The sequence below is a fragment of the Takifugu rubripes genome, chromosome 12 (assembly GCF_901000725.2).
Source record: "Takifugu rubripes chromosome 12, fTakRub1.2, whole genome shotgun sequence".
Lineage (NCBI taxonomy): Eukaryota > Metazoa > Chordata > Actinopteri > Tetraodontiformes > Tetraodontidae > Takifugu > Takifugu rubripes.
Genome location: NC_042296.1, coordinates 7966451 through 7977882, shown reverse-complemented (window position 1 = coordinate 7977882; position 11432 = coordinate 7966451). Strand labels below are relative to the sequence as shown.

At 42.6% G+C, this 11432-nt stretch overlaps 1 protein-coding gene and 1 long non-coding RNA gene across 5 annotated transcripts; both read left to right on the top strand.

Annotated features, from left to right (window-relative positions):
• The first annotated feature begins 574 nt into the window (after nt 1-574).
• On the top strand, nt 575-7479 carry LOC115251636 (H-2 class I histocompatibility antigen, Q9 alpha chain-like). 4 transcript variants are annotated; one of them, XM_029844605.1, is made up of 8 exons: nt 575-719; nt 1503-1769; nt 5158-5436; nt 5866-6192; nt 6422-6526; nt 6666-6686; nt 6801-6874; nt 7006-7479. In XM_029844605.1, exons 1-7 carry the CDS (start codon nt 659-661, stop codon nt 6848-6850), a joined length of 1110 nt encoding a protein of 369 aa, XP_029700465.1. In that variant the 5' UTR covers nt 575-658; the 3' UTR covers nt 6851-6874; nt 7006-7479. The 4 variants fall into 4 exon arrangements, with proteins under 4 accessions (XP_029700465.1, XP_029700468.1, XP_029700466.1 ...); XM_029844608.1 differs by having other exon boundaries at nt 6425-6526; nt 6672-6686; nt 7006-7173; XM_029844606.1 differs by having other exon boundaries at nt 6425-6526; nt 7006-7173.
• LOC115251648 (uncharacterized) lies at nt 3276-4315 on the top strand. Its single transcript, XR_003890159.1, has 2 exons — nt 3276-3406; nt 3533-4315. It is a non-coding gene; the product is annotated as an uncharacterized lncRNA (long non-coding RNA).
• Nucleotides 7480-11432: the final 3953 nt, after the last annotated feature.

Genomic DNA, 11432 nt, shown 5'->3' with positions numbered 1-11432 from the left:
TCCCTGAATAATTATCAAAGGGAAAATCTCAGTTCAGAGAGTGAAGACTTATTTTAATAAAGTGTGTGTTCACCCAGAACTCTGAATCCCAGTAAACTCCAGATGTTTGAGGGAACATGAAGACCTCCGCTGCAGCTTTCCAACAGTTTTCAGACTTTCGCCAGACTGAAACTCGGAGGTCAAATGTTGAAAGAGTCAAAAGTTTTAGGAAATTGTGTGAGAACGTTGAGTGTAGTGATCCGACACTAGAGAGAGCCCTTCACCCGGTAATGAGCGTGTTAGTTCCGGAGGTGACGTCATGGTGGGGCAGCTCTCGCACACCGGCTTAAAGGAGTGAATTATTGATGGATTTAAACATTAGATCAACAATGACAGACGTTTGCAGCCACACACACTTTAGATCTTTAAGTTTGCTCTAACTGGAGAGCCCCCCCCCCCCACCTTCTGAAAGTCGCTTTCACTTTCACTTTGACCCCGTTCAGACCCCATTCGCTCCTACCTGGTCCTAAGTGACGTCGTGCCATTGCAGAATTCCTATTGGCTCCTGATCACGTGAACACGGTTTATTTCTCCTTTCTCTCCGCCTCCGCATTTTCTTCTCGGACCGTCGAGGCGGAATCATCCACTTTGTATCTGACCACAAAAACTGGCTTTCATCATGAAATCCCTCGACTTTCTGCTTCTTCTGGCACTAATGAGTCTGCCCGACTCTTCAGCAGGTCAGTTCTGATCATTTTAAATGTGGAAACGCTGAATTCAGTCAGGCAACTTTCATTTCCGGCTAAATTTCCGGAAGGTTTCCATTTGCTTGGCGATCATTCACACACTTGGGCTCATCTATCAGACACGACTGAGAGGAATCTAGTTCATATCAGGAGGGTTTAAACTTTAATCATTAATAAATGTGATGAAATGCTGCAATTGATCCAACATGTGAGGGAGAAAAATCAGCTTTAATCAGAACAGAAGTGATCCTGATGAAGCTGAAGACAGGATCCCAAATCAGCGTTGGGATGTTTAACATGTTGCCATTAATCTTTCCACAAGAAATACTTTATATTTGCCTCCAAATAAATGAACTTATGAAACAAACCTCAATAAAATTCCAGTGATTTTAGGGAGATTTTGAAGTGTTTCAGGTTTAACTGGAAACAGCTCAAGTTGTCATTAATCACTCGTTTAAATAGTGACTAACTTATTAACCTGAATAAGTTAGGAAAGAAAAATAAACAGGTTTATTTTAAAGAAAATAAAAGTGTTTCTTTTCTAGTCTGAGATTATTTTTTAGTTATTCTTTAAAATGTGCTGATAAAAATTTTAAGCCAACGATGATTTTAAAATCAAAATAACTTTAAAAACTTGAAACTAATGAAAGTGTAAATAAATTAAATAATTAGTCTTTCTATATTTAATTTTGTTTTCTGATTGTGTGTTATTAATATTAAACTCTTGTTGAGTCGTTTCTGACAGTAAAGTTGTGATATTTGATATTTTTCTCTCAGTGACTCACACTCTGAAGTATTTCTACACTGCATCTTCTGGAGTTCCAAACTTCCCAGAGTTTGTGGCTGTTGGGATGGTTGATGATGTTCAGATGGTTCACTATGACAGCAACACCAGGAGAACTCAGCCCAAACAGGAGTGGATGAAGGAAGTTACAGCAGATTATCCTCAGTACTGGGACACAAACACTCAGCTTAGTGTTGGTGCCCAGCAGACCTTCAAAGGCAACATTGAAATTGCAAAGCAGCGCTTCAACCAAACTGGAGGTGAGTTGACTTTTCTTTACTCCTGATAAACTATTGTTGGCGTCCGGTTGTGTGTTTTGGTGATCAGGTGATCACACACTCTTCATCTGGGAGTGTTTCACTCACCTTGATCCAACAGTGTGATGACGCCTCCTCTGGGCTCAGACACACTCCGACTCAGCAGAACGCTGAAACTGGACCGGACCTGCCTCACTCACACTGTTTCTGACCATCCCATAATACCCCAGAGACGTTGGTCAGGGCGTCAGCGGCAGGTTAGCCAGTAGAGGTCACATGACCTGCAGAAACTAGAGGATTCATCACATCACACGTTTGTTTGTAGCGGCTGAGCTGAGCTGAAGTGGACCACAGTGAGTCTGTGCATCATCCATTCATCTGGGACCACCCACAAACACTCACTGGCTCATTTCACCACTTCATCCTTTCATTAATGAATGATTGTCATGAACGCCACATTTAGTTCTGATGATCTCACCAAAAACAGGAAAATGAACCCACCAACACATGAAGATACACAGAACATTTGCTCCTGGAACCAGAGGCTGGGCCTGTTTTTCATATTTCCAGCCAACGGCTCCACTTAGTGACACCAACAAAACCCTTTTGAGAACTTTGTGACTTCCTGTCTACATCTGCTCAGGGAGCAGCAACAAATCTGGTGACTCTTTCTGCTGTTGGTGGAGACAAACATCAACGTATGAAGCTGAATTAGAGCCGGAGCCGTTATCATTTTCTCCCTCTGACACGTTTCTCTTTTAGTCCATTTAGATGACAAATGTAGTCCAGTTAAAGTCTTCTATAAACAGTTCCGTGTGTTTGGGTTGGTGTTCCTGTGTTCCCGTCACTTGTTTTAGGCTTCATAATGGAGCAGAAGTTTAGAAACATGACAAGAAGCTTAAAAAGCAACATAACCAGGAACACTTCCAGAGAGCCTCTTTTGGGTCATTTTGCTGCTCTCCAGGCTGGATACAGGAGGAGGTCGGCCGTAGGGCCAGCAGGTCCAGCCCACATAGCAGGAATCTTCTTGATTTAGAGTCATATTCTAGCATGAGACTCAGCAGGACAAACAGGATTAAGCTGTATTTATAGAAAGGATTTACCTTATTTTCGCGACAATAAGGCGCAGGCATGGTAAAACATACCGCTACACTAGCTTAAAACATGCATGCTAGCATATATTTAGCAATGCACTCACGTACATCATCATCTGTATCTGAAATGAATCCCAAATGGCTTTTGCGAATGTTGAAAAGCATTTATAGATTTTGGAACTGGGTGCACACATAAGGCGCACGCATGAACATCACATGTTAAGACACCTTGTCCACTTTAGAGAAAATTTAAGACTTTTATTTGCGTCTTATGGTCGCTAAAATACGGTAAGTCGGTAAATTCAAAACAGGATCAACAGATTAAACGTTTATTTGCAGTTGAAAACATATTTAAGGTGTTTTGCTGACTTTTGGTGTCTCCCACAGCAACATTGCTCCTCTCACGTTCCAACAACCTGTAAATATAATTGGGCGGATTGTGAGACGACGTCATTGAGCGTCTTCTAGCGACTTGTTGGACAGAAAATAGAGACCTTTTGTATTGAGGAGTCGGCAACAAAACCAGCTAAGACAGAGTCCCATCAAGTCAAATCAATGTTCTTACACATCTTTATTATCAATATTTCTACAATTGAACAATATTATCAGACTTTTTGAGTGAGACATTGATGGATTTATTAATGCTAACGTCCAGATTGATCTTCAATACAGGCAAATAGAGGTGGAATCAGGGTCGCTCACGGGTCAGAATGAACATCAAGAGGAATAATGTCAGCATGTGCAGTCAAAAAGAAGAAGAGAGTGGAATAAAGAGGCTCCAGGGAGTTCTATCCCCTCAGGAGGAAACCAGCAGGTTAACAGCATATTCTGAATGACAGCAACTGAACCTGCAGCTGGGAAAAAGGCTTAAAAAGACTTTAGAGTCATAATAATGAACTGACTTGTATATCTGCCAATAACTGACTCCTCTTTCATGGTTAGTGAAGAAGGTTCTAAAGACAGAAGCAACAACAGGAGCCTGCATGTAGAAACAACCAGTTCAGAACAAAGAGGTTCACATATATTAGAGAGCTTAAACACAGCAGGACTCAAAGAATCAGACCCTTTTTAAAAATCACTTCATCTGAAACGGCATCATTACAACTACAAGGAAGTCCAAGAATTTCCACATCTAGAGGTTCTACCGACTAAAATAACCTCCTAAAAAGGTTCAGAATGGAAAAGCCGACGGGTCCACAGACGCTGTTTCCAGCTCTGATTCCAGTCGTCCCAAAAGCTCTAATGACTCTGAGCCTCATTAGCTCTAATAACAACATGAGAAGCAGAACGATGAACAGCAGAGCAGCACAAATCTCCCCATCATCAGCTGGATTCTTGAGCTGAAACAGAAGAAGAAAGGAAAGGTTGTGTGTGCTGATGGTTTGTGACTAAAGTGGCGCCATGGCGACGCCTCCATATCAGCTGGAGTAGGAAGGAATTAGACAAACATCAGGATATAACATCAACCAGGGCAAAAACCTGCTGCAAAAGCTTCAACAACTTGATAAAAATGTGTCAAATATCTCATGATGAGTTTATTAAATCCCAGCTGCACAACGAAAAGGAGCTTCCATTAAAGATCAGAGCAAGGATGTTGGAGGATTTTCTGATTAAAGATGAATCAAATCCATCCAATCCTCAGGCTGATACAGTTTCCATGTTCCTCTCAGACTGTTGCCATCAACAAACTCCCTTTGTCTGGTGTGACGCTCTAATAACGCTGCCAGATGGAACTAAAATGGCTGCCCAGCCCTCCTGATCTGGGAGGTTGAACCCTCCAACATGGAGCTGCTTCAGATCAAAGCTCAGTTTTCCTACCAGGAGAAAAGAATTAAAACACGGATGAGGAATCATCAACACTCACAACGAGCAATTACAGCCTGATCAGCAACGAGGGAAACAGCAACTTTGGATTCTGAGTCAGATTTAAGAACTTTCTGATTTTAGATCTTATTGGTCCATTTTTCCAGAATAAAGATCAAAGAACCGTCTCAGAATCATGAAAGCAAAACTGAGAGAAGAATCAAGTTTATTAGGAAAGAAAAGCTGGAATAAAGACGTGAGTGAAGGAAACAGGAAGCAGATTCCAGGTTTACAAGGGTGACACGGTTCAGTCAGGATCAATGAGGACTGTCCAGGTGAGGACAGTGTCCATCAGACCAGAGACAGCTGTTGGGAGCATCAGTGAGTCTCTGGGGGACGGTGAGACGGTCTCACCTGTTGACAGGTGGGTGAGCTGTGACGTCTCTGCTTTACTCACCTCTGTCCCTGTCTCTGTCCCTGTCCCTGTCTCTCAGGTGTCCACATAATCCAGAAGATGTGCGGCTGTGTGTGGGACGATGAGACTGGAGAGAAGAATGGATTTGATCAGTTTGGTTATGATGGAGAAGATTTTATCTCATTTAAACTGAAGGAAGGAATCTGGGTCGCTGCAAAATGGGAGGCTGTGAAAACCAAATGGAAGTTGGATCAGGATGAAGCTGAGATAGAAGAGCAGAAGTCCTACTACACCCAGTTTTGCATCGAGTGGCTGCAGAAGTATGTGAACTATGGGAAGAGCTCACTGATGAGAACAGGTAGAGTCACATGACCTGTGGCAGCATGACATCACACACCTGCAGGACACCTGTGTCATCCCCCCAGCCCCCCCCCTCCCAAACTGTCTCTCCCCTCCCTCTCTCTTCCCCTCACCTCCCCCATGTCCCCCCTCTTCCACCCTCCCTTTACTCTCACTTGTCTTCACCTGTATTCCTACTGCCTCTCTCCCTCTCCCCCTCTCTTTCTCCCACCCTGTCGACATCTCTCCCCCCACCCCCCTCTCCCCCTACCCCCCTCTCCCCTCTCCCACACTCTCACTTGTCTTCACCTGTTTTCCTACTGCCTCTCCCCATCGACCCCCTCTGGTCTTCCCACCCTGTCTCTCGGTCTCTCACCCCCCCCCCACCACCCTGTCTCCCCATCGCCCCCCTCTGGTCCTCCCTCTCATCCTCTCTCTGTCCCCCCAGAGCTGCCGTCAGTGTCTCTGCTCCAGAAGACCCCCTCCTCTCCTGTCAGCTGCCACGCTACAGGCTTCTACCCCGACAGAGCCACAATGTCCTGGAGGAAAGGTGAAGAGGAGCTCCATGAGGACGTGGACCACGGAGAGATGCTCCTCAACCCTGACGGAACCTTCCAGATGAGTGTTGACCTGAAAGTGTCCTCAGTCCCACCTGAAGACTGGAGCAGCTACAAGTGTGTGTTTCAGCTGTCTGGAGTGAAGGAAATCACCACAACACTGGACAAAAACCAGATCAGGACCAACTGGGGGAAGCCTGGGGTCAGAGGAGATGGTGGTGAGAAGCACACTCTGATTTTACTGTCTGAGGAATATTTCTTCTTTTCTTGAGTCAACAGGATCTAATTACAGAACATGAGCAGGAATAGCAAATGTTCAAACAAGCAAACGTCCAAAGATGTCAGCTCTCCTCACACTTAAATAATTCAGACACATATTTGGAGATGATCTTCTTTAGTCTTTGTCATCTGTGCTGGTTTTGATGGTTTTGCTTGTTTCCTCTCCAGCAGAGGATCCCAGTAACACGGCCGTCATCGCTGCTGTTGCAGTTGCTGTTCTGGCTCTCGTTCTCGTCGCCGTCGTTGGTTTCCTCCTTTACAGGAAGAAGAAAGGTGAGAGATGGAGATGGAAGCAGAGCTTTAATCCTTCACTCTGCTTTTGCTTTAGTCTAAATGACAAAGGAAGAAGAAAACGTTGATAAAATCTCTGTCAAAGATCTAAAGCAGCAAAGCTAATCAACTTTCTTCTCAGTTGCAGGCAAATGTACCAAACGTGAGTAAAAGTTGAATCACATTTGGATTTTCTCTGGTGTTTGCTGAACTTCTCTTGCAGTAATTGTGTGTAACTGTGGTTTCTGCTCTAAGAATCTTTGTTCTGACCTTACAGCTGAAGGTCACACTGAGGTCAAGGAGCCACTGAAGCCAAATCCAAACTAAAGGAGAACCGTCAGCATGAAGAGGGTGAGTAGCTTCATGTTAGAGCAGCTTTATTTTTCAGTTTTTGATTCATTGAGCTGCTCCTCTGGTGAAACTGGATCAACAATGAATATTCTGGTTTAATGTGTTTGATTATTTGGTCTTTTTCTTTTCAGGATGCTCTGGAACGAGGAGTGTTCTCCTGGAATAAATGCAACAGCTTATTAACCATTAGACACGTTAGAGGTTGTAATTATCAGATCTTTGCTGTTATTCAGTATAAAACTGTGGTGTTTGCTCTGATTTTTAGTTTTCATTTAGAATCAACTGATTTAAACCAGAAATCATCACTCTTCTCATCATTTGGGTTTAAACATGAGCGTGACCTTTAATAATGGGGGTGTTGGGTCTTTATTTAGCTTTTAGCCGATCAATAATGTATCTCTGGATGATGTGTTCACATTAACTGTTGTGTAAACTCATAATTTAAGGGCAGATTTAAAGGGTTTGTTTAAAAGATGATTTCCTGATTGTGTTGTAGAGATGAAAGTTGAAGCTGGAAACAAATTTAAGATTTTTGCAGGAGTTTTCTGCTGCTTTAGATTTAGATTAATGCTGATTTTTGCTTTTCAATAAAATCCCCAACCCTGTTTTGGTGAGGTTTTTTTTTTTTTTTTTTTTATTCCTTTCAGGTTGTGATGCTCCTGATCTGTCAAGTTTTATTTTATTTTAGTTTAATTTAGCCTTTAAACAGTTAAGATGCTCCTTGTTACATGAGCGTTAAGGAGGCCAGGACCCAGATGGAGAGTGCAAAACAAAAGGTTCTTTATTGACAAAAATGCAAATGATCGAACCAAGTAACAACAAAAAAAAACCTCTAAGAAAGTAACAACAGAAAAGCAAACGAAAAATCACCATGAAATGGGAAAAAACCGTCGAGAAAAAGTACAACTGAAAGCAGTGGCGAGGCACTGAAAACACTTACTACTCGGGAGATTAATGCAAGGCGAAGGGCTGGTGATCTCTGAGCTGGAGCTCGGTACCGAAGCATGAGCAACAATCCGGCACCTGAGACAAAGATACTATTAGCTTAAGTAGGAGCCAATTTAGGCGGGACGAGCTGCAGGTGTGACAGAGGCTCAGCTCTCAGAGATCAGCCCGCCCCTAAATGCCGCTCCTGCAGGTAGAGGAGGAGGTGAAAAGTCTGAGTGACAACCGAAACAGAACCACAACACTCCTCGTATGGACAGCCTGGTTCACCTTTTATGGTCCAAATCAGAAGGTCTCTGTCATTAAATCAGATGTTTGAAAATAAGTTTGTAAAAAGACCAACTGAAATTGTTCCTAATTAAACTAAAGACCAGAAAGACTTTGTGTAAATGAGCTGTTATTGTAGGTACATTGTTATAATCCATCTATAATCTCTCTCTGGAGTCCAAGGTTGATCCTTCTCTTCTCTATCAGCTGTTTCTCTCCAACATTGTTGGTTCTTTTCAGCAGAGTTCTGAGACTGGTCCCATAATGAGACTGAAATAAGCTGTGCTACATTTCAACAGCAGCTAATTTGGTTTTTGTCTCATTAAAATATTTATATTGAAACATTTGCAGATTTTTTGAGGAAAAAATGAAACAGCTGTGATGGAATTAATACAATAAAGTCGTATTCTAAACATGATGATGCAGATTTTTAGACTTTTCATCTATTTCACTGATGCTCATAGTGTCATTATATCATTAATTATCATTTATGAGCCTAAAGATTTTTTCCCCAGAAATTTTCTCACATTAAACAAGTTTTGTTGGAACTTGGCCCATAAGAGGCTAAATAATACATTTTATTTTGTTGACTCTTCCTAAATATGTGTTATATACTATTAGTTGTGCATTATATACTATTAGTTGTGCGTTATATACTATTAGTTGTGTGTTATATACTGTTAATATACCATTAGTTGTGTCTTATATACCGGTACCATTAGTTGTGTAGTATAGTATTAGTTGTGTGTAATATACCATTAGTTGTGTCTTATATACCGGTACCATTAGTTGTGTAGTATAGTATTAGTTGTGTGTAATATACCATTAGTTGTGTCTTATATACCGGTACCATTAGTTGTGTAGTATAGTATTAGTTGTGTGTAATATACCATCAGTTGTGTGTAATATACCATTAGTTGTACGTGGGATTCTTTTTAACATCATTATTGTTGGCAGGACCCGGAAGCAGACAAACCAGAACTGACGGTGTGAAAACCAGGTTTGAATCAACTCAGGTAGTTCAAAGGTGCGCGGAGTCCACCTCCGAATGAGGGCGCGTGGCGACCTGGGAGGAGACGTGAGAATCGCGGGAAATGTGACTTGGCGGGACGGAACACGAGAAGTGTTTGGTTCAAAATGCTTTTTGTACATATGCTCACATGCTTATTATCACTCACATGCAGGAACTGCCCGTCTGAAGACAGTGTGACCCGCTGCTTGCGTAAGAGAGCCATCGTTGGGATTGAGATTCTGATTGATATTCGGTCCCCTCGAGGTAGCGAGAGACAGATGTACCCGCTGTTGGAACGTTCCGTTCCAATTTCTATATGTTCAGTTCTGCTTTTGTCTGCGAACACTCCACCCTAATGTGATACCAACATGTTTGTCTGTTAGTATAAATAAACCCTGTTGGACAGCACCTCTGTAGCTCATACGGCAGACGTGTGGTTACCCTCACACAAGTAAAACAAGAGTCTCCGTCTCATTCCTCTGAAGGCAACGGCACAGGGAGAAAACTAACCCTTTTCTCCCTAACAAGAAGACACCACTGACCCACGTTGACCACAAACCGACCAGACGCTGGTGATCGGGAGGCGGCGGCTTTTGAAGAGTGGAGATCGGTGACCAGCTGCAGGTGTGACGGTCACCTGAGAACCCAGGTGGATCCGCCACGCCCCCTAGTGAGAAAACCAGGAACACAAACAGGCACCAACACACAGGCCATGACAATTATCTCTGGTCAGATTTCAAGTTAATTTATTTCTGTTGAACCACAGTTTTAGTCTGATCATTAATTTAATATGTAATAAATGAGTTTAACTGCTGGCTAAACTGAGTTCCATCCAGTCTTCCTTTGTGTTTTATATCATTTGATCAAAGGTGTCGATGACCCTGTGATTGAGTGTGTGTCCACCAGTTTGTCCTTCAGGACTTCATGGACTGGTGTGAAGGATCTTTGTTAGATAGAAATGTGTCCAAACCCAAAGAAATGCTCACTAACTTTTATTCATTAACCAGACAAAGTGGTTGAAAATACAAAATCTTGGTGGATTTATTCTGTAATAAATCACTTTGATGTCAACAAGACACCAGCAACACACGAGCTTTTAGATATTGAGACGTTTTAGTAACAAATCTTTATATGGATTCTATTTCTTAATGCTTTTATTATCATCACTTGATTTGTTATTTTGTTTTTCCATTCACTGGCTGTAAAATTGTCCCACTGAATTAATAAAATGACCTTGTGAATTTGCAACAATGTAAAAGAATTCAGCTGGAAAAAAACCTCTTCAAACAGAAAAATAAACAAGCTGTTACGAGCGGTTGTATCAGGACCCGAAAGCAGGCAGGACACAGTGGCGTATCGTTCCGAGAAGCTTTATTAAAGTTTATAGAACGTTGTGCAACTCAAAAAGGCGTGGAGACCACGACTCGGTTCTTAATCAAAACAGGGAATGTAAACTTACGACAAAAATCCCGAGCGGGGTCGAAAGCAGTCCATGAAGGATAAAGACAAAACAATAATCCGATAAACGGGTTCAAAAGTTATCCACGAAGGAAAAAGTCTCACGAAAGTCCAGGAGGGTATAGCCGGGGTATTCCGAAACAGACCAAATACGCCAACGCTGGACAACCGTGAGAACAGTCCATAAATAGGTGGCTTGATTATGATAGTCTGCAGGTGCACCAGTCCCCGGCACCACCTGCGGCTGAGGCATGGCTCCACCACGCCCCCTGCAGGAGAAACCCTGCAAAAGAGTTCCCAGAAACTGGGAACCTGACACAAGCTGCAGTTTAAAGTTTGTTGGTTCCTAATTTGGCCCTGTGATCCCTGAATAATTATCAAAGGGAAAATCTCAGTTCAGAGAGTGAAGACTTATTTTAATAAAGTGTGTGTTCACCCAGAACTCTGAATCCCAGTAAACTCCAGATGTTTGAGGGAACATGAAGACCTCCGCTGCAGCTTTCCAACAGTTTTCAGACTTTCGCCAGACTGAAACTCGGAGGTCAAATGTTGAAAGAGTCAAAAGTTTTAGGAAACTGTGTGAGAACGTTGACTGTAGTGATCAGACACTAGAGAGAGCCCTTCACCCGGTAATGAGCGTGTTAGTTCCGGAGGTGACGTCATGGTGGGGGCAGCTCTCGCACACCGGCTTAAAGGAGTGAATTATTGATGGATTTAAACATTAGATCAACAATGACAGACGTTTGCAGCCACACAAACTTCAGATCTTTAAGTTTGCTCTAACTGGAGAGCCCCCCCACATGGTCCTAAGTGACGTCGGGGCCATCTCAGAATTCCTATTGGCTCCTGATCACGTGAACACGGTTTATTTCTCCT